The sequence below is a fragment of the Prionailurus bengalensis genome, chromosome B2 (assembly GCF_016509475.1).
Source record: "Prionailurus bengalensis isolate Pbe53 chromosome B2, Fcat_Pben_1.1_paternal_pri, whole genome shotgun sequence".
Lineage (NCBI taxonomy): Eukaryota > Metazoa > Chordata > Mammalia > Carnivora > Felidae > Prionailurus > Prionailurus bengalensis.
This window is the reverse complement of record NC_057349.1, coordinates 67913884-67937887: the sequence shown is the minus strand read 5'-3', so window position 1 is coordinate 67937887 and position 24004 is coordinate 67913884. Positions and strand designations below refer to the sequence as shown.

General features: G+C 34.7%; 1 protein-coding gene and 1 non-coding gene across 13 annotated transcripts in view; both read right to left on the bottom strand.

The window, feature by feature from the left end:
* The window catches only part of SENP6 (SUMO specific peptidase 6), a 117421-nt gene that overhangs the window by 53307 nt on the left and 40110 nt on the right, over positions 1-24004 (bottom strand). For 5 of the 12 annotated variants that reach the window (XM_043591844.1, XM_043591851.1, XM_043591853.1 and 2 more), the window contains 2 exons: positions 23825-23845; positions 12899-12969 (listed from right to left, as the gene is read on the bottom strand). In XM_043591844.1, coding sequence (XP_043447779.1) covers positions 12899-12969; positions 23825-23845 — 92 coding nt within the window. The remainder of the gene's footprint in view (positions 1-12898; positions 12970-23824; positions 23846-24004) is intronic. The other 7 variants (XM_043591846.1, XM_043591852.1, XM_043591849.1 and 4 more) reach the window with 2 other exon arrangements.
* On the bottom strand, positions 16903-17005 carry LOC122490693. The gene has a single exon (XR_006299226.1). It is a non-coding gene; the product is annotated as a U6 spliceosomal RNA (small nuclear RNA).

Here is a 24004-nt window from a genome sequence, read left to right as displayed (position 1 = left end):
AACAACTACATATAATGCAACTCATTCTGAAAATAATCTTAAGATTACCAGAACAAATCTTTATAAAAGTATAAAAGAAAGGACACATTGAGAGGGTATGAGGGGCAGAGATGCAGTCAGGAACAAAATCCCTGGCAGGTAATCCAAAAGTGGGAGTGGTATCACAGGCGTGGAGGCCCTCCCAGAGGAGTGAGGGGATCAAGTTAGGCACCCTGGCTCTGGGAATCAGCCCCAAGAAGACAAGCTACACATAACACCTGGCTTTGAAAATCAGCAGTGATAACTCCAAGAGCTTTGAAAATCAGTAGGCCTTAACTCTGGGAAAGCTGAAGGCTATAAGGGGGGGGGGGGGGGGGGGGAAAGACTCTGCTTTTATTTTTTTATTATTATTTTTTTTAATGTTTATTTAATTTTAAGACAGAGAGAGACACAGCATGAGCAGGGAAGGGGCAGAGAGAGAGGGAGACACAGAATGTGAAGCAGGCTCCAGGCTCTGAGCTGTCAGCACAGGGCCCGACGCGGGACTCGAACCCACGAACTGTGAAATCGTGACCTGAGCTGAAGTCGGACGCTCAACCGACTGAGCCACCCAGGCGCCCCAAGACTCTGCTTTTAAAGGATCAATGCATTTTATCACTTAGTCCAAGACCCAGGACAGAAACAGCACCTTGCAAAGCACCTGGGTTATATATGAAGGACATTCATTTGACTAAGTTTAGGGCATGTGTGAAAGGGGGAGGGATATACAAGAATAGAAATGCTGGGAAGCACCATTTTCCTTGCTCTTCTTCAGCCTAGCTAACTGGACACTTGCAGGTGCCAGTTTTGACATTATCTATCTTCCTTAGTAGCAGTGCTCATGCTACCCTGGCATTCCCCTGCGAAACCACTTTAATCAAACAGCCAAACCCTATGTGTGCCTCCAAAGCGACTCCTACAATGCCACACCCAGTGAGCAATCCTACAGGGACAGTGCCCTGCCTACAACCACACTCAACAAAAGTTGTAGCTGGACCTCTCAGCCTGCTGTGCCAAGAGTTAACCTCACCCATCAGCAAGCCTGCAGCAGCTACAGCCAGGCCTTTCTGCCAGCCCTGCTCATCAGTGCACCCTGCAGAAGTGATGGCTTAGTCACAACAGGAGGGTGCACACACAACCTACACAAGGGATACCCTTGGAGCACCTAGTTCTAGTGACTAGAGGTAAGTGTGCTATTGGGTCTCATAGGATGCCTTCTATATAAGACCACTACTTTCAAGATCGGGGAAAGCAGCTGATCTACCCAATACATAGAAACAGCAAGAGCCAGAGAAAGGAGGGCACAGTGAGATACGTTCCAAACAATGGAACAAGACAAAACTTCAGAAAAAGAACTAAATGAAATGGAGATAAGCAGTTTACCCAATGAAGAGCTCAAAGTAATGGTCATAAAGAGGCTCACTAGACATGAACAAAGAGTAAATGAACAAATTATATATCTATGTTACTTCAACATAGATATAAAAAATTAAAAAGAACCAATCAGCCGAAGAATACAGTAAGTGAAATGAAAAATACAATGGAGGATGCAGATTAGAGGATGCAGAAGAATGGATGAACAATCTGGAAGATATGTTAGTGCAAAGTACCCAAGCTGAACAAAAGCAAAATTAAAAAAAAAAAAGCACACGCTAAGGAACCTCTAGGACAACATCAACCATACTAACATAACACATTATACGGGTTCCAGAAGGATGAGAAAGGGGCAAATAATTTATTTGAAGAAATAATGACTGAAAACTTTCTTAACAGAGATAGAGGAAGAGATAACAGAGATAGAGAGCTCCAAACAAGATTAACCCAGGGAGACCACACCAAGACAAATAAAATGTCAAACATTAAAGATAAAGCGAGAATCTTAACAGCAACAGAAGAAAAGCAAATGGTTACATGAAGGGGAAACCAAGGCTATCAGCTGATTTTTCAGGCCAGAAGGGAGTAGTAGGATACATTCAGAGTGCTAAAAAGAAAAAACTCACAACCAAGAATACTCTACCAGGCAAGATAAGCATTCAGAATTAAAGGAGAGCTAAAGAGTTTCCCAGAGAAAAACAAGTTAAAGAAGCTCATCCTCACTAAACTACTTTACAAGAAAGGTTAAAGGGACATCTTTAAGCAGAAAAGAAACAGCCATAAGTAGAAGGAAATTATGGAAAAAATTTTACTGCTAAAGCAAACATAGAGTAAAAGCAATAGATCAATCACACACAAAACTAGTATGAAGGTTAAAAACCAAAAGTAGTAAAATCAATTACGTCTACAAAAATTAGTCAAAGGATACACAAAATATAAAATATAAAATGACATCATATACATAAACTGTGAGAGGAAGAAGTAAAACGGTAGTGAATTTAGTATATATTGAACTTAAGCAACCAACAACTTAATAGACTGCTAAATATATAGGATGTTATATATGATCTTCATGGTAACCACAAACCACCAAAAAATATAAAGAAATGAACCCAAGCATAACACTAAAGAAAGTCATCAAATCATGGGGAAGAGAGCAAGAGAAAAAGAACTAAAAAACAACCAAAAACAATGAGCATGATGGCAATAAGTACATACCTGTTAATAATTACTATAAATGTAAATAGACGAAATACTCCAATAAAAAGACAAAAGGTGACTGAATGGATAAAAAGAAAAAACTAGACCCTTCTATATGCTCCTATAAGAGCCTCACGTCAGACCTAAAGACACATACAGACTAAAAGTGGAGGGACAGAAAAATATATTCCATGCAAATGGAATTGGAAAAAAAAGTTGGGGTAACAATACTTATATCAGACAAAATAGACTTTAAAACATAGACTGTAACAAAAGACAAAGAAGGGCATTAAATAATGATAAAGGGATCAATCAACAAGAGGGTATACCAATTGTAAATATCTACGTGCCCAACACACAGGAGTACCTAAAAACATAAAACAAATATTAACAGACATAAAGGGAGAAATTGACAGTAAAACAGTAGTAGTATGGGACTTTAACACCCCATTCACATCAATGGAAAAAGCATCCAAATGGCAAGTCAATAAAGAACCAGTGGCCTTAAGTAACATATTCTTAGGTAGATGGATTTAACACATAAATATTGAACATTTCATCCCCAAAAAGCAGAATACACATTCTTTTCAAGTGTACATGGAACATTCTCCAGATGAGATCAATTGTGAGGCCACAAAACAAGTCTCAACAAATTTTAAAAGACTGAAATATATCAAACATTTTTTCCAACAATATGAAATTAGAAATCAATTACAAGAGAAAAACTGAAGGGGGAAAAAAACCCACCATCCCACAAACATACGGAAGCTAAACAAGTTATTAAACAACCAATGGGTCGATGAAGAAATCAAAGAGGAAATAAATACTTAGAGACAAATGAAAATGGAAACACAATGGTTTGAAAACTTTGGGATAGATCAAAGCAGTTTTAAGAGTGAAGTTTATAAAGATATAGCCCTACTTCAAAAAAAAAAAAAAAAAAAACAAGAAAAATCTCAAATAAACAAATGTTCCCTTACACATAAAGGAACCAGAAAAGAACAAGGCCCCAAGTTAATACAATAAAGAAAATAATAAAGATCAGAGCAGAAACAAATGAAACAGAGACTAAAAACACAATGGAAAAGAAATGAAACCAAGAGAAATTCTTTGAAAAAACAAAGAAAACTTCTAAACCTTTTTCACCAAGAAAAAAAGAGGACTCAAAATCCGAAATAAAAGAGAAGTTACAACTGATACCATAAAAGCACAAAGAATTATGAGATAACTATGAAAAATTATATGCTAATAAATTGGACAAACTAGCAGAAATGGATAATTCCTAGAGACATAATTTTCCAAGAGTGAGTCAGGAAGAAATAGAAAATATGAACAGACCAATTTCTAGTAACAAAACGAAACTGGTCATCAAAGCTCTCAACAAACGAAAGTCTAGGACCAGATAACTTCACAGGTAAATTCTATTTAAAGAAGAGTTAATACCTATCCTTTCCAAACTCTTCCAAAACAAAAAAAAGGGAAGAAATGCTTCCAAATTCATTGTACAAAATCAATACAATGGTTGATTGTACCTGGTACCAAACCAAACAAAAACACTATAAAAAAAGAAAATTATATATCAACACCCTTGATACACACAGATGCAAAAATCCTCAATAAAATATTAGGAAATTAAAAAAAATTTTTTTAACGTTTATTTATTTTTGAGACAGAGAGAGACAGAGCATGAACAGGGGAGGGGCAGACAGAGAGGGAGACACAGAATCTGAAACAGGCTCCAGGCTCTGAGCTGTCAGCACAGAGCCCGACGCGGGGCTCAAACCCACGGAGAGTGAGATCATGACCTGAGCCGAAGTCGGACGCTTAACCGCTTAACCGACCAAGCCACCCAGGCGCCCCATATTAGGAAATTGAATTGAACAATACATCAAAGGATCATTCACTACAATGAAGTGGAGTTTATTCCAGGGAAGCAAGGGCAGTTCAGTATCCACAAATCAGTCAATGTGATACATCTCAAAACAAAACAAAGGGTAAAATCATATGACCATCTCAATAGATATAAAAAAGCATTTGACAAAATTCAGTATCTGTTCATAATGAAGACTCTCAATAAAGTGGGTTTAGAGGGAACATACCTCAACATAATAAATGCCACATAGGACAAACGCACAGTGAGAAGCTGAAAGCTTTTTCTCAAGACAGGGATTTCCACTCTCACCACTTTTATTCAACATAGGACTGGAAGTCCCTAGCTACAGCAATCAGACAAGAAAAAAATTATAAGACAATCAAATTGGTAAGGTAGCAAAACTCACTATTTGCAGATAACATGGTATTACATATAGAAAACCCTAAAGACACCACCAAAAAACTATCTGAAGTAATAAATGAATTCTGTAAAGTTGCAGAATAAAAAATATATGGAAACGGGTTGATTTTCTGTACACAAATAACCTAGCACAATTTTTTAATCCCACTTATAACTGCATCAAAAAGAGTAATATTATCTACAAAAAATTTAGCTGACTATGTGAAAGACCTGTACTGTGAAAACTGTAAGACACTGATGAAAGAAACTGAAGATGACACAAATAAATGGGAAGGTATACCATGTCATGTACTGGAAGAATATTGTTAAAATGTCCATACTATCTAAAGCAATCCACAGATTCAATGCAACTCCCATCAAAACACCAATAATATTTTTCAGAGAAGTAGCTCAAATAATCCTAAAGTTTGTATGGAACCACAAACCCTGAATAGCCAAAGCAGTCTTCAGAAAGAAGAACAAAGTTGGAGGTATCACAATATCAGATTTCAAACTATCCTACAAAGTTACAGTAACTAAAATAGTAAAGAAATGGCACAAAACAGATGCATAAAGCAATGGAACAAGATAGAGAGCCCAGACATAAACCTACACTTAGGTGGTCAATTAATCTACAACAAAGGAGGCAAGAATATGCAAGGGGGAAAACAGTCTCTTCAATAAATGGTGCTTGGAAAACTGGACAGTCACAGGCAAAAGAATGAAACTAAACCACTTTTCTTACACCCTACACAAAAATAAACTCAAAATGGATTAGAGACCTAAATGTAAGACCTGAAACCATAAAACTCCTAAAATAAACATAGACAGTCAACTCCTGGACATCAGCCTTAGCAATATTTTTCTGTATCTGTATCCTCAGGCAAGGGAAACAAAGGCAAAAATAAATAATTGGGACTATAAAAGCTTTTGCACAGCAAAGGAAACCATCAATAAAACAAAAGGCAACCAAGTGAATGGGAGAAGAAATTTGCAAGTGTTATTATCTGATAAGGGATTAACATCCAAAATACATGAAGAACTTACACAACTCAACAACAAAAAGACAATCAGATTAAAAAATGGGCAGAGGATCTGAATAAACATTTTTCCAAAGCCAGACACACGAGGAGATGAATCAACATTACTAATCATCAGGGAAATGCAAATCAAAACCACAATGAGATATCACCTTACACCAGTCAGGATGGCTAAAATTAAAAAGACAAGAAGTAAGTATTGATGAGGATGTGGAGAAAGGGAGTCCTTGCTCCCTGTGAGTGGGAATGTAAATTGGTACAGCCACTATGGACAACAGTATAAGGGTTCCTCAAAAAACTAAGAAATAGAAATACCATAGGATCCAGTAATTTTGCTACTGGATACTCACCCAAAGAATTAAAAAAAACAAAAAACAAAACAAAAAAAAAACTAACTAAAAAACTAATTTGAAATGATTTATCCACCCCTATATTTATTACAACATCATTTGTAATAGCCACAATATGTAAGCAACTTAAGTGTCCACTGAGAGATGAAGGGATAAAGATGTGCCCCTCACACATACACACTGGAATATGACTCAGACATAAAATAAAAAAAATGAAATTTTGCTTTTTGTGATAACATGGATGGACCTAGAGGGTACTGTACTAAGCAAAATCAGTCAAACAGAAAAACAAATACCTTTTTTTCCTAATGTTTATGTATTTAATTTTGAGAGAGACAGAGCACACAAGTGGGGAGGAGTAGAGAGTGAGAGGGAGACACAGAATCTGAAGCAGACTACAAGCTCTGAGCTGTCAGCACAAAGCGTGACGCAGGGCTCAAACCCACAAACTGTGAGATCATGACATGAGCCGAAGATGAATGCTTAACTAACTGAGCCACCCAAGTGCCCCTAAAGACAAATACCTTTTAATTTCACTTATGTGTGGAATCTAACAAATCAAACTAACAAAAAGCAGAAAGTCCCATAAATACAGAGAACAAACTGATGGTTGCCAAGAGTGAGAAGTGGTAGGCAAAATGAGTAAAGAAGAGTAGGAGACACAGGCTTCCAGTTATGGAATGAATAAGTCACGGGGATAAAAGGCACACATAGGGAATAGTCAGTGGTATTGTAATTGTGTTGTATACATACAATCATGTGATAGATGGTAGCTACATTTGTGATCACAGTGTAATTTATACTCGTTGAATCACTATGCTGTATACCTGAAACATGCATTATTTCATGTCAACTATACATCAATAAAAAGTAATAATAATAAAAGAATAACCAGAACTTTAAGTTGTAGCCTATAATCATGTCCTGGTAGCTTTACTTTTCACTCCTCACCAGGATCTGCACACACTGTGGACCACTCTCATCAAGCGTACCAATATTCTCTTCAGTTTATTCTGTTTTTAAGACAGCAGAGGGACTTTCCACAACGAACCAATCAGTCAGTCAATCAATCTGTCTCTCTCTCTCATACACACTCACACACACACACACACACACACTTAAAGTTAGTGACTCTTCTTAGATTAGTAATAAGAAAAAAACAGAATTCAAACATTGGGTGCAACTGTTTAGATAAAGGAAACTAAACTAATATTCAGCCTAATGGTTTTGTTATTCAAGAAATACAAAAGGATTTTCCTCACTATTTTTCAATGCAAATTTAATACTTTTCATTAAGGACATAATTAGAATTTTTAAGTGATTGAATGAACACCCAAAAAGAATAATTTATTACACTCTGACTTTATCAGCAAAGATTTAAGTATGCAAGACAATACATGTTTCTAAAACACAAGTTAATGAGTCTACAAACCAAAATTTTCTACCTTCATAATCCCAAATTTGTTAAATACTTCCATATTCCTATCTTCAATATCTTTTAAAAAATTTTTTTGAGTTTATTTATTTATTTTGAGAAAGAAAGAACAAGCAGGGAATGGGCAGAGAGAGAAGGAGAGAGAGAATCTCAAGCAGGCTCTGGGCTGACAGGGGCTTGAACTCACAAACCATGAGGTCATGACCTGAGCTGAAGTCAAGAGTCTGACACTTAAGCGACTAAGCCACCCAGGCACCCCAAAATCCTCTTTTTAAAAAAGTGTATTTATTTTGAGAGAAAGAGAGAGCGTGTGCATATGCAGGTACACGAGTGGGGTAGGGGTAGAGAGGGAGAGAAAGAATCCCAAGCAGGCTCCACACTGCCAGCCTAACATGGGACTTGAACTCACAAACCGTGAGGTCATGACCTGAGCCAAAATCGAGTCACTTAACCAACTGAGCCACCCAAGTGCCTCTAATATCCTCTTATCTTTGAATTTTTTTAAATAAGGAGGTTACCTACACATACAATTAATATTATGTAATATTTCTGAGTCTGAAATACGATATTGTCTTAAGAAGCCTACACAATTTGGACGCCTGATGGCTCAGTCGGTTATATGTTCGACTTCGGCTCAGGTCATGGTCTCACGGTCATGAGTTCAAGCCCCACATCAGGCTCTGTACTGACATCTCAGAGCTTAGAGCTTGTTTCGGATTCTGTGTCTCCCTCTCTCTCTCTGCCCTCCTCCTGCTCATACTCTGTCCCTCTCTCAAAAATAAACAAACATTAAAAAAAAAAAAAGAAGTCTATACAATTATTCTTGTTACTGTAATCAGAGTTGCACTAAGTGAATTCTACCTTTCCAGCATTTGTACAGTTCGAACACTTTACTTTCCTGGACAAGAAAGCTGGAAATCTAAATAATAGCTGACTTCTCCTTGTGCCTCCTTCCTCACATTCAAGGGAATTCTAACAGCTCTTAAATTCATTACTTCCTCTCCAACACCACTGCCAGTACATTTCAGATACTTAACTCTTGGCCTAAATTGATTTCCCTCACTCCAAATGAATCCTTCCTCATTACTGCCAAAGTGATCTAACAAAAAATATGACTACATTCTAATGTTTAATATCTTTCAATGATTCTAGTAGCTAAGGAAAAAATTCAGAACCCTACCTCTTTGCAAGCAAAAGTTTGTGTTGATGTTCCAGTCTTCCAAACAAACTGCTCCTCAAAGAGGTTCATTTCTCCAGGGTGTATGTCCTATCATGCTCTACATATTACTGTTCTCTTCACAAGTAAAGCCCTCCTCATTTAAGTAAATTCAAACCATTCTTTGCTAAGAAGCTGCCTCTGCCCCACACTAAGCATAAATAAACAATCCTTGGAACTTCCACAGCATTTAATCTGTATTTCTATTAGCACCTAATTGTATTTTACTGTTATTATTTGTGCTGATCTGTTTCTTCCCATTATATTGTCAGCTTTGAAAGAGCAGAAAATAATGTTTTGGCCACATGTTTTCCTAGTGTCTAGAAACTGTACAAGCTAAGGGCTCAAAAGATGTTTAATGGATTAATGAATCACACAGCAGAAGATAAAACCATATGACATACTTTAAAAAGATGAAATTACATGAGTGAAAGGAAGAAATGCTGTTACTACATCATCTTTGAAAATGTCTTAACTTTGTCACACAGAGATACTCATTCACTCGAAGATCTAGAAACATAAAGACTTGGCCTCTAGGCAAAGAGAGGAACTGAAAACTGCTCCTAACAACTAACACCAGAGGTTACAGAGAAGCTACTCCAGTCTAGAGCATCCGAGTTTTAGTCAGTATTCCTATAAAGATTAAATTACTTTGTTAGACTCATTGTATACAAAAAGCAGTTTCTATACAAGTGAAGAAAACAGAATGTTCACCCAAGACCAAATAGTAGGAACATCAAGATTAGAATATTTCTTATTGGATTCTCCAGCTCAACATCTTTTTAATATACCACACTATTTCCAGCTAAGCAGAAAGGTCAGAATATGGAAGCTATTACAAGTAAAAATGACTAGCTGGTTGAACATACAGAATAAATTTTAATCTAATTAAAAAAACAAAAAACAAAAACAAGGTCCTCCATTAAAAAAAAAAAAATGTTCATGGTAGCTTTATTCATAGCAGTCATAAAGTGGAAACCACCCATAATCTACCATCAGGCGAATGGATAAACAAACTGGTACATCATACAATGGAATACTAAAAAGGAAAAAATACTAATGCATGTAGTAACATAGATCAATCTCAAAACAAATTATTTTGAACGAAAAAAGTCTTACATAAAAGAGTACATAATGTTTTATTCCACTAATATGAAGTCCCAGAATAAGCAAAATTAATTTATGCAGGGAAAAATAAGAACAATGGTTACCTTTGAGGGGGCAGGAGTGAGGACTGAGAAAAAATATGAGGAAATTTTGATGATACTATCTGTGCTGTCTTCCCAGGGGTTTGCGTTGGAAAAGTTTTGTGTACTTATTAAAATTTATTCAATTGTACGCTTAAGATTTGTGCATTTCAATGTATGTAACTTTTTAATAAAAAGAGAACTATGAGCAAATATTGACCTCTAATGATAGAAATGCTGAAAGGTTTAGGAAGGAGTAAAGTGTAGTGATATCTACAATTTAACATGCATAAAAAAATGAATTCATGTAAAAATGGATATAATAAAGCACCAGAGAAAAGTGTTAATTGTAGAAGCCATGTGGTAGAAATATGTGTATTCACCATAAAAGTCAACTGTTCTGTATGTTTGAAAATTTTCATAATAGAAGCAGATATATGTCCCAAGAAGAGGGACAGAACATAAACAACTATTATTACTCTGGTTATGTATTGGCTTTTTAAACTATTTTTACAGTCGCTCAAACTAGAAAAACAGTTGTCTTCTCTATCATGTAGCTGCCACCATGACTGATTTTCAATATAAAATAAAATCAAGATTTATCTTTAATATTTTTTAAAAGTTTATTTCGAGAGAGAGAAAAAGTGAGGAGAGGCGCAGAGAGAGAGAGAAAGAGAATCTCAAGCAGGGATTCAACACGGGGCTGGAACCTACAAACTGTGAGATCCTGACCTGATCCAAAATTAAGAGTTGGATGCTCAACCGACTGAGCCACCAATGCCAATTTCATAGTTTTGATAAATGTACTATTGTGACTGTAAGATGTTAACATTAGGGGAAGCTAGGTAAAGGATAAATGGATACTATGTACTATTTTTACAATTTTTCTGTAAGTCTAAAATTATTTCAAAATTAAAAAAAATTTTTAAGGATTATTTCTTATCCACAAAATGAATGTTATCAAACTTTAAAAATTATTTGCAACAAACCTGGGGCTGATTTGTATCTAAAACCATATGAATGGGCCAAATCACTTAACTTACCAAAATGCATTTGTGCAATGGGAATTATAACACCTATTGTGCAGTTCTCTGAGGATCAGAAATAACTTACTTTCTGATCCAGCAAGAAAACAGTAAAGCACAGTGGTTTTAAGCATGAGTTTTGGCATCATCTAGGCCTAGATTGCAATACCAGCTCTGTGTCCATGAGTAAATTATCTAATCCCTCTGTGCTTCAGTTTCCTCTGTATCCAATGTAGGTTAAGTTAAATTTAGCTTAAAGGATCTTGGATAAGGAGCTAGAACAAAAGTAAATAATGAATACAAAGCATTTAACTCAGCATCCAGTACTTAGTAAGAGTTCAATAAAGACCTAAGGTATAACAGAATAAATGTTGAAAAGGGTAGTCAATTATTACTAAACTTAATGAGCATAACTAGGTAGTGCCAAGTACAGTAATTCACATTCATAATAACTACAAAGTTATTAATAAAGGATGAAGAGGGGTGCCTGGGTGGCTCAGTTGGTTGAGTGTCCAACTCTTGATTTCAGCCCAGACCATGATCTCATGGTTCATGGGGTTGAGTCCCGTGTTAGGTCTGCACTAACAGTATGGAGACTTCTTGGCATTCTTCCTCCTCCCTCTCTTTGCTCCTCTCTCTGCTCCTCCTCTGCTCATGTTTGCACACATGCTCATGCTCTCTCTCTCTCCCTCAAAATCAATAAATAAACTTAAAAAAAAAAAAAGGATGAATAGGAGTTTGGCATATTCTCTTTATAAAATAGGGCCATGTTCAATAAACAAATAAAAGATTTCCACTCAAGAGTAGAAAAGAATATAGATGCTTTAAAAAACAAACTCCTAGCTATCAGGAAAACCCAGTTGTTTAAATCAATTAGATTTTGGATAAGAACAAGCAGTGCTATGGTTTAAGCAAGTAAAGGACTGGGACAAACTCACAGATTAAGACTCAATATTCTAGGGGTGCCTGGGTGGCTCAGTCGGTTAAGAGTCTGACTTTGGCTCATGTAATGATCTCATGCTTAGTGAGATAAAACCCTGCATCGGGCTCTTTGCTGTCAGCATAGAGTCTGCTTCAAATCCTCTGTCCCCCTCTCTCTGCCCCTCCCTCCCTCCTTCCCTCTCTGTCGTTATCTCTCGCTCTCTCTCGCAATCTCTCTCTCTCTCTCAAAAATAAACATTAAAAAATACATGTTTTTAAAAAATCACTATTCTAGATAACGAAAATCAATTTGATGGTGAAACATTTTCTGTAAATGTTATTTGCCTTTATTTTTGCCCTAATATTTTTATATTAATAGATTATGTCAATAAAAACAAAAATTTCTACCCACAACTTTTTTTCTCCACATCTATTATTAACATAATTGTATCAGGTATGGTCTCTTTAAAATTCAGTGGTTGCCTAATATGTTCTAAATTTTAGGACCATAACCATTTAAAGCAAGAAAACTACATTATACAAGATTATAATATAGTTCACCCAAACATAATTTTGAAGCTATAATCCATCTACAGTTAGTATGTAGATCCTGAATTTAGTGCAAATCCTAATTAAAAAAAAGATTTCAAACTGTAATCTCTTCAGTATGTAACTATTCCCCGAAAATGTTAGGTCACAGGTAAGTAAAACTTCAAATCAGTTCAAAAAATGCTTTTCTATGTATTTCTATTATACTTTGGAATATTCTAAAACCAGTGTCATATCTCTATTTCTACCTTTCTTTCATACAACTATTCAAAACCCTTCACAGGTGTTAATAAATAAAACTGTACACTTACCGACACCTTGAGGCCGACTCAACCTTACAGAATTATTTTCAAATTTTTGGACATGAGGTGGATATTCTTTCCTAAAAAAGGAAATTTACAAAGATTATTCTAACAGAAAAATATATTTTCAGAACAAAAAGGTGAGGAATCACTTACAATGTGTTTATTAAAAGTAACCTCCCCCAAAAAAGGCAAACCACAGCTTCCTTGCCATATAAAAAAATACTATAAAATAATAAAACTACATGATACAAATATGCTAAACCCTACTAAATTGTAAGATCTTTAAGAACAGTGACTACATTTTAGACTACATTTTAGATGGACTCTTAATCCATCAGACCCCACTGCAAACTTTCATACAAATATTTAATAAATGGATCCAAGTTATTATTGTCCTTTCAAAGTAGTCACCAAAGTTATATATTTATTCCCTCAATGTTCAAAACTTTAGTTTTCTTTTGAAACTGCCATCACAATTTATAAAACACATTAAAAACAAGAGCATGTAATACTTCATTGTCACACATTTTTTGAATTAAAAAAATCCGCTATTTAATAATGTACAATTTGGGGCGCCTGGGTGGCTCAGTCGGTTAAGCGGCCGACTTCAGCTCAGGTCATGATGTCGTGGTCCGTGAGTTCGAGCCCCGCGTCGGGCTCTGTGCTGACAGCTCAGAGCCTGGAGCCTGTTTCGGATTCTGTGTCTCCCTCTCTCTGACCCTCCCCTGTTCATGCTCTGTCTCTCCCTGTCTCAAAAATAAATAAAACGTTAAAAAAAATTTTTTTAAAAATGCCCAATTTGCCCAATTTTGCTGTAAATATTTCTAAGTAATTAAAAACAAATCAACAACTAGAGGAATAAATGATGATTAGGATATTGGCTTTGAGGACAATTTGAAAAACAGTACAAAAAATGTTATGTCCCAAACCAGCAACATGAAACAAGTATTTTATTCTTACACTATATTATGGAGATATAATTATACTTGAAAAAATATATCAAATTACACTGTCACTTTATATACAATCAATTTTCAGGATTTTGAATATAATCCTCAGAAAATAAAGATCCTAAAATACCACATAAATCCAAATACACACTAATTTGGGGGTAAAGCCAAAAACCTACAGGTAGTTGTGGGATAAAAGCATTAAAGATTTACAAAAAAGTGCAATAAGCCTGGGAACTACAATATCTACTTACTCACCCTAAATAAAAACTTCTAACATATTCCCATTTTACTTAACCAGGGAATTAAAAATAAAAGAGGCTATTCTATTATTTGTAAATTCATTCACACTGCTGATCAATACCTATTGGAGTAATATAATTAAGTAAATTAAAATTCTAAAGAAATTTTTCTAAAAGAATTTTATATTCTTATGTTATAAAAGTCAAAGGACCTAAATTAAAAAGAAGATAAGAAAATGACACAAGAAGAAAACAGTAAAGAGTAAGGATAGTAGTGTGTTTGTAATGTGAGTTAGCAGATAGTGAGCATCATGTGCCAGGTACTGTTCTAAGTGCTTTATATCTATCAAGTACTTGAATCTTCACAATTACCTTACGAAGTATATACTATTATTAGCACTTTATAGAGGAGATGGAGGCACAATAAAGTTAATTAACTTGCCTATATTCACATAACTATTGAATAGCAATGCCAGAATCTGAAATCTGGAAATTGCATCAATATTGATAAGTAATGGAATTTTCATTTTTGAGCTGCATTTTTGTACAACTGGGCAATGTCTACCCTGAGAAAATTTTAGATTCATGAGGACGTAAGTTGTGAAGATAAGAATTTACCTTAGAGATAGTAGTAGTACTAGCACTATGAAGAAGATAGGTTTTTAGCTAATTTTATTAAACTTAAAACAAAACTCATGGTTTTATAGTTCATACATTTTCACACTAAAGGGAATATAATATAGTCTTATCTTTAAAGCAGATAATTCATTCTTTTAATCTTTAATTTTTATAATCATTTGCTTGGAAAAATAAAGATATCAACTTTAAAATGCAACAGAGGCAATGAATCTAGAGCAAAATACAATGATACTATTATGGTAAAATAGTGAATAACACAAATAGTATACATTCTTAAATACTAAGGATTATCAATACAGAAAATAATTATTTGACAGAGAATGGGCACAAAATCTGAAAATAGATATTTTAGATTTTGTTACTTTGAACCTGTTTGATGACTTATTCCGGGGTATGCTATAAACACAGGTTTACTCAGTAATAACTGACATAAATCATCTGAGACAACCAATCATACATGTGCAGGGGTTGGTGAAAATGCTGCACTGAAGGCACCATGTTTTTTGCAATCTGACACAGTGCACTGAACTATGCCTTGCTAATGAGGAACAAACACCACACAGAATACATCATATAATATCCATGACTTTATCATGTATTGTAATGTTAATAAACTAGTCTGTGTATTTACCAAAATTCCCAGATCTTAATAGCCATAATGTATTGAATATTTGCTCCATGTTTCCTCATATAAACAGGGGAAACTAATTTTTCTTTTAAATAGTGTATAAATAAATTTCAGAAATAAAAGCATACCGTAAAGTTTAATATAACAATACAAGGATTTCAGGACAAAAGTAGCATTACTTTAACAAGAAAATTTTTAGAAACTTTCTAGCCATAAACTATCTTGTGTTAACTTTTAGTTTTTAAAAAATTGTTAGGTGATTAAAAACCAAATTTTATACTAATTTCTTGGTTTGAGGGTGCTATCGCTCTACAGATACTAACATTTCAAACTCCAAGCCAGTATGAAGCTCAAGTCTAGGATTTAATTTACCAGTGGATATTTCTTTCCCTCAAACCAAGCAGAAGCACAGAAGCTTCTTTGTCATCTGATATCTACAAGGTGGGAGGATTTTTTTGCTTGGGAGAGTTTCTGTTTGTATAGTTAAAAAAAAAAAAAAAAACAACCCACCTCATGAACTCAACATTTTACAACCTGCAAAAACAACTGGAAAGCTTTTTTTCTTCTGTACAGAAATAATTGAAATAACATCAAAATGCTTTGCTTTATTAGAGGTTAGATAGGCCTCAGCTCTGAAAGGTTTTTAAAATAAATTTAATTTTGGAATAATTTTAGATTTACATGAGTTAAAGACAATTCAGAATTATATTCCTCACCCAGCTTCTCCTAAAGTTAACACCTTCAGCATCATCATACATACATCAAAAAAAGAAACCAACACTGGTACACTACTATAACTAAGTGCTAAATTTTACCTGAATTTCACCAGCTATTCCACAAATATCTTTTTGTTCCAGGATCCACCTCATTTAATTGTCATGTCTCTTTTAGGCTCCTCTGTTTCTCAGTCTTACATGATCTTTCATGACCGTGGCACTTTAGAACTGTCAAGGCCCCTCAACCTTGGTCACTCTGATGTTTTTCTAATGATTAGACCAACGTAATGAATTTAGGGGGAAGGTTACTGCAGAGCTGAAGTGCCCCTCTCATCACATCACATCAGGAAGTACAAAATATCAATACGATTTATCACTGGTGATGTTAACCTTGATCATTTAGCTAAGGTAGTGGTTGCTAGATTTCTCCATTCTAGAGTTACTATTTTTCCCTTTCAACACTCTATTTGGAAATAAACAAATCAGTCAGGCCAGCCCACAAAAGGGATGAGGGTAGATAAACCCCACTTCCTGAAGAGTGGAATATCTATGCAAATTATTTGGAATTCTATAATAAACAACTGTCCATTTCCTTCAATTCATTTTAAATAGCTTGTAAAACCCCAGGATAATTTGAGTAAATAAATGATTCATTTATTCAACCAATTTTTATCAATAAGATATATGGGTATTTATTTTATACTTCAGATTATAATCCAATTGTTTTAGTTTTGGTCTTTGGGAGTGCTTTCAGTTGGCTCCTTTGTCCACTTGCTTGATGTGATGTCAGTTCTTTTTTTAAATTCTGATAAAATACATATAATGTAAAATTTACAGACATATAGAATGCTTCATAATCCACAGGTCATCTTTTTACAAAGGGCCTTGAAAATCTTCTCTTTAATGTTACAATTTTAGTATATGTGCTGTTGAAGCAAATACCCTTTTGTTTTTTGAGTACTTGCTTGGTTTTTAACAATACAGGACACTCCACACTCATTTTGTATTTTCCCTACCCCATCCCTAAAATCAGCCATTTCTCCATGTTCTTTTTCTTAGAGAGAGGTATTAGAAACCAGGATCTAGGTGCTGAGTTTTTGTCTTGGTTTTTGCTTGGTTTTAATTATAGCTCATTTTATTAATCTTTTCATTGCTCTAACTGATCTATAAGATGTACATTTCTATGAAATAAATGTATTCATATTCAAATGTTAAAATTCATTATTCCAAACTCATGTTAAACTCATAAATTGGTGTAATTTTTGAGATACACTAAAAATCTCCCACAGCTATACTCTAAGAAGTTCTTGCATTTTAAATATTTAGGGACATTTTATATGTTAAGTTGTTATACTTTTATAGACTATGCCTGTTACAAAACATGCTTTTTCCTTTTTCATACTTCTTCTAAAAAAAAAGTTTATTTTACTTATTTTGAGAGAGGGAGGGAGAGGGAGAGAGAAAGAGAGAGCGAGCGAGCTATCTATCTAGTTTGGGGGGGGGGGGGGGGCACGGAGAGAGAGAATCCCAAGCAGGCTCTGCACTGTCAGTGTGGAGCCTGACACAGGGCTTGAACTCACGAACTGTGAGATCATGACCTGAGCCAAGATCAAGAGTCAGATGTTTATCTGATTGAGTCACACAGGTGCCTTTCCTATTTAGTACTTCTAATTCCTAATTCCATCTTGTTATTAAAATTAACTCATGCTGTTTTCACCTTTTGTGATTCTAAATACCCTTTACCTTATAGATTGTTAGTTTATGTCTGATTCTTAGAAACGACATAGTATAACTGGGTTTAATCCAACCAATTTGTCTGCTATTAAATATATTCAACCTGATCACAATTACTGTAACAACTGACAGATTTCACGTTTTCCTTTCATCTTTATTACCTATCATTTTTTAATATTTGTATATATTTCAGTTTCCTCTTTTCCCCTATTTTTACTGGTTTGCATAATTACTATTCATTTATTTTCCCTCCCTAATTAATTTAACAAATAGTTACCTTTCCTCTCTCAACCTTTATTCCAATTACATACTTCTGTTAACACGTTATCAAGATTCCAAACATTTATTCAAGCAAGATGTTCTATTGCATCCCTAATGAGATGAGGTCTTTAAAATCCTGTTACTTCTACCCCTCCCAATTCTCCCAGAAAAAGGCCTTAAGATTCCTTTTATTTCTACTTTTCTACCTCCTCAACTCCCAACATTTTGCTGAGATAGTTTTGAATATGTAGTCATAGACTACATTGATTTTCCTTTGCAGCACATTGATATTTGGAAAGTAGAACATGCCTACTCTTAATTAAATTCCACTGAAGTTGTTTATTGTACCAAATTATAAATCATATACAAAAGATTGTTTTTAAAAACTCTCAAAGATTGGGGCACCTGGGTGGCTCAGTCAGTTAAGCGTCCAACTCTCATTTTGGCTTAGGTCATGATCTTGTGCAGGTCATGAGACTGCATCCTGCATTGGGCTTGCACTTGGCAGCACAGGAGTCTCCTTGGGATTCTCTCTCTCCGCCCCTCTGGTGCACGTGCACACATGCACACTCTCTCTCTAAAAATAAATAAACATTAAAAAAAAAAACAAAACTCTCAAAGGGGTGCCTGGGTGGCTCAGTCAGTTAAGTGTCTGACTCTTGATTTTGGCTCAGGTCATGATCTCAAGGTTCGTGAGTTCAAGCCCTGCATCAGGCTCCATGCTGACAGTGTGGAGCCTGCTTGGGATTCATTCTCTCTCCCTCTCTCCCTCTCTCTGTCGCTCTCGCTCCTGCTCTCAAAAATAAATAAATAAATAAATAAACAAACAAACAAACTTAAAAAAAAAAAAAGGAAACTTTTCAGATCACCTTACAAAGCCTTTTAAGACCTAGGTCCTGGGGCGCCTGGGTGGCGCAGTCGGTTAAGCGTCCGACTTCAGCCAGGTCACGATCTCGCGGTCCGTGAGTTCGAGCCCCGCGTCAGGCTCTGGGCTGATGGCTCAGAGCCTGGAGGCTGTTTCCGATTCTGTGTCTCCCTCTCTCTCTGCCCCTCCCCCGTTCATGCTCTGTCTCTCTCTGTCCCCAAAATAAATAAACGTTGAAAAAAAAAATTAAAAAAAAAAAAAAAGACCTAGGTCCTAGCTGACCTTGCCAAACCCACATGGTATAACATTTTCTCCTTTGCTCCCCAAACTCCAGCAATAGTGGTCATTCTTTCTTTTCCTTGAACACACCAAACTCATTTTTGTAAAACTATCTTAGCACCTTCTCTTCCCTATTTGGAAAAGCTATCTCTGTGATCATGGCATGCTGACTCTTCATTTAGTCCTTGCTAAAATGTTAGCTTCTTAATAAAAAGTTTCTCTGAACATGCAATCTAAAGAAACCATATTGTCACTCTCTGTAACATCACTCAATTATACTCTTTACATAGAACTTATTATTTCATGTTTTACTTGTTCATTATTAGTCTTTGCCCATAAAATTTGTAAACCACAGGAATGCAGGGATCTTGTCCTTTTTGTTCATCACTATATCCTTATGGCTAGAACATAGCAAGCACTTGATAAATATTTGGAATGAATAAACGTGTGTATCTAAAAGGCTTTATGTAGTCAGGAGTCCATTTATCAGGTTAAATAACTGTATAAAATAACTGTATAAAGAATGGTTGTGTTGGTAAAAACTGAGCCACTACTAGCCACCATGCAAAAATCCAAAATACTAATTTTTTACCCAAGGTGCAAATATCATAATTCAGGCATTTAAGGACACTTGCAGGGGTGCCTGGGTGACTCAGTCAGTTAAGCAACCAATTCTTGATTTCAGCTCAGGGCATGATCTCATGTCATGGTCATGGGATCAAGCCCTGCATGAGGTTCTGTGCTGAGCGTGGAGCCTGCTTGGGACTCTGACTCTCTCTCTCTCTAATAAACAAACAAACAAAAAATAATAATAAAAAATAAGACACTGCAAATTTGTTTATATTTATTGACTGGACATCTTGGTTGGAAACAATATACCCAGACTCTAGACTGTTTATTCTCCTTCTTCCTAGTCTTCTAGAGTTTCCATATTCAATCACTGTTTTCTTTTCAATACATTTTATGTGGAAAGACAAATCATTCTTCTCTTCCTCCATTTATTCTTTAAAAACAAAAAGTCTATTGCTGTTCTCAAATATTTACTCTCCTAAACGAACTTTAGCATTAACTGGTCAAATTTCTTAAAATGACAACAAAGTCACTGAGATTTTGTCTAAAATTGCATTTAAGGAGTAAACCAATAAAGAATGTAATAGAGGTCTCGAGTATATCTTTAGATACATTTATAAAGGCTTTATAACTATTAACTTTATTACTGGATATTTAATTGTTGCTGTAAATAAAATTTTGGTCTCTCCAATCTATACTCCAATTGATCAGAGTTGAATGAAGGAAACTATTAATACTATTAGTCTTGTAGCCTACCATCTTGCTCAACTTTATTATTTCTAAAGTTTCAGATGACTCTTATAAGGAAGACAGTATCATCTAAATACAATTTTATTTTCAGATATCTTTAGACAGCAATTAAAAAATTTTTTTTTCAACGTTTATTTATTTTTAAGACAGAGAGAGACAGCATGAACGGGGGAGGGGCAGAGAGAGAGGGAGACACAGAATCGGAAGCAGGCTCCAGGCTCTGAGCCATCAGACCAGAGCCTGACGCGGGGCTCGAACTCACGGACCGCGAGATCGTGACCTGGCTGAAGTCGGACGCTTAACCGACTGCGCCACCCAGACGCCCCTAGACAGCAATTCATAATGCTATAATAAATTGGTACCACCTCTCTCAACAATTTAATAGCACTTATCAAGAGCATTAAAAATATTTGTAACCTAGTCCAAAGAATCCTTTCACAGAGAATTTATCTTAAGAGAATCATTTAGAAATTTACACACAAAGTTGTACTTGAATGTGTCATATATAAAAGTCATGAAGTAATGAGTAAATAAATTATAAATTATGAATACCTGCAGGATAACCTGCAGGATTATGCATTCATTAAAAATCATTTTTAAAAGTCAACTTAAGCGCCCCTGGGTGGCTCAGTCAGTTAAGTGTCTGACTTCAGCTCAGGTCATGATCTCACAGTTTGTGAGTTCAAGCCCCATTTTGGACTCTGTGCTGCAGCTCAAAGCCTGGATGAAGCCTGCTTTGGATTCTGTGTCTCCCCCTCTCTCTGCCCCTCCCCTGCTCGTGTTCTCTGTCTCAAAAAATGAATAAACGTTAAAAAAAATTTTTTTAATGAATAAATAAAAGCTTATGAATTAATAAATAAAAGTGAAAAATGTTACGATGCATTTAGGTGAAATGCATATATTAAAAAGCACACAGAAAAAAAACATTGAAAAAGAAATGCATCAGGATCCTAATAATATAATTTTCTATTTTGAGAGCCTTCAGAAAATTATAAAATCTCTATAATACTTATCTTTCAAACATACTCTTTATGCAAACATTTCTAGTATTTTACCTATGTTCTTTCAATGTATTCTATTCATCTTTGTACTTTATTGATGCTTCAAAATTCTCTACAATATCTACATACTTTTTACACTAATAAATAATAAGTATTTTTAAAAATTTTAAATTGGAAAATCACTGCATGCTTCAGTTTCATAATGGGCCAACAGATTCTTTACCTAGGAAGGAAAAACCAGTTCTAATACCAGATTAAATATTCTAGGTTACTGGTGCTACCAAATATACTGTATTTAGAACCTATCTGTCCATGAGTCAGAAAGGAAGTCGAGTCATTCAAGTTGTCAAAGTCACCTACAACAACAACAACAACAAAATGGCAGCAATTTTTTGAAGTTTTTCAAGCTCTAGATATTAATACTGCTATTTATTATTTATTCCAGCTTAGTTTCAAACTCAAAGCACACCTCACTGTGCTCAGTACACAAATGAAAAAAAGCCTGGAAAAGACTTACTTTCCACAAGTATCTATTTTTTGTTTATTAAACCATTCTCTTATAAATAATTTAGTTCAAAAATTTATAGTCTCTCATGTGTTGAGGGATAAAGATAAAGGACCTTCTAGTACTCTTTAAAGATCAGAAAAAAGATGTAGCTTAGTGTTCACATGAAGGGAACAAAAAGGCTTATGTGAAAAGAATTCACAAAGTAAAATGTACTGTCACAAAAGTTCTCAGCTAATCTCCAACAAAGATAAACACAAAATAATTTTAGATAAGGATCCAAAGATTAATGGGCTAAATTCAACCTAAAGGTAACTATGCTGCTGAATAAAGCACTCAGGTATATCCATTGCCAAGTTTTTTATAAAGAGTAACTGCTTTGTATCTAATCCCTGGCAGTAATTTTAGTACAAGAGACTGACAGAATGTCAAGATTACTTTTTTTTTTCCATCATCTATTACTTAAAGAAATTTCAAATTTTACAGTTTAGTCAGTTTTAAATCATTACCTCACTTGTTCCTCACAAATCTCCTTAAAATCGGGCAAATATTAATATCCTCATTTTACAGTAAGTTATGTGCCTACTGATACTGCTGGTTACTTAATTCCACATCTTCCGACTCCCGTTCCAGTATTATTCCAAGAGGGTAGGGATTTCTGTCTGCCCCTAGAATAGTGCCTGGCACATAAAGTCATTGAAAATATTTGCTAAATGTATCAATGAATAAATTTCCACTACAGAAATATGCATAAGCCAAAACTGTACAAAAAATCAGCATAAGCCCTACAAAGTTATTGTGAAAAACAGAATAATTTAAGATCTTTATATTATTGTGAGAATATTAGAGTACTTACATTTTATCTACTATAGCATACAGGAAAGTATTTACATAAAATGAGTCTGTTTTGTTTATGACTTCATAAAGAGTTAATGTATATTCTTTAGCAATTATATTTTAAAAATCTTACTAATGGATTTCCAAAAAATATGTAGCACTTATGAGTTAAAAATTTTAAAGATATAATGACCCATCTATAGCTGACAGAAAATAATGCTTCATTCAAAGAGAAAAATAAACATAATGAGAAAATAATTTTTCTTCCCCAGTAGATTAAAATATCTGCACAATCCATTCACCTAAAACATGTAAGAATTGTGAAATATTTCAGAATTATAAAATATGACTAAATTTTTTGTTGACAGGATCATCTTTATAATTCAGAACTGTGGTGTTCAGTAAGGAGGAATATATGCATTTTATAAAATAATACAAGTTGTCCTCTTTACTTTCTATACACCTTTAAAGAAACTATAGAGTTAAAATTATGTAATTAAACAACTGTGCATTCTTAAAAAATTATTTTGAAGTTATTTACATCATTCAACACTTCTGCTAAAGGACATGTGCCTGCCAATGTTATTACAAAGTGAACAATCAGCAATCATAAAATTGTTTTGGGTCAAAATAGGCATACATTGATGTTTAGAGTTTTAACTCTACATTTAAGGCATTCTAATTCCACGTCCCCCTCAACTCTATCTAGTAAAGTATAAAAACAAAAGTATATCAGTAAAAGCAAAGTAGTCCTATCAATATATATATATATAACCATATTGAGAATTATGGTGAAACACTAGCCACCAAAGTCAAATATCATGTTCTACCATCAATATTTCCTTTTATTAAATAAACTTTAATGATGAACTCAATGGATATTCTTCAAAGCATATAAATAATCTGGTATCTTACTGTTATATCCATGCTCTAATTTCATCAATATTAAGCTTACCTTTCCTTTTGGTCCAGACTGCTTAAAACATGAAAAAGAAAAAAAATGTAAGAGGCAAGACCTCATTTTTGATATATCATTGTAGTTTTAGTAACTGCGGTCAATAAGGCAAAACTCTGATGTGATTAATTTGTTTTAAACACATTATATATATACTATATACTAAGTTTTGAATCTTGT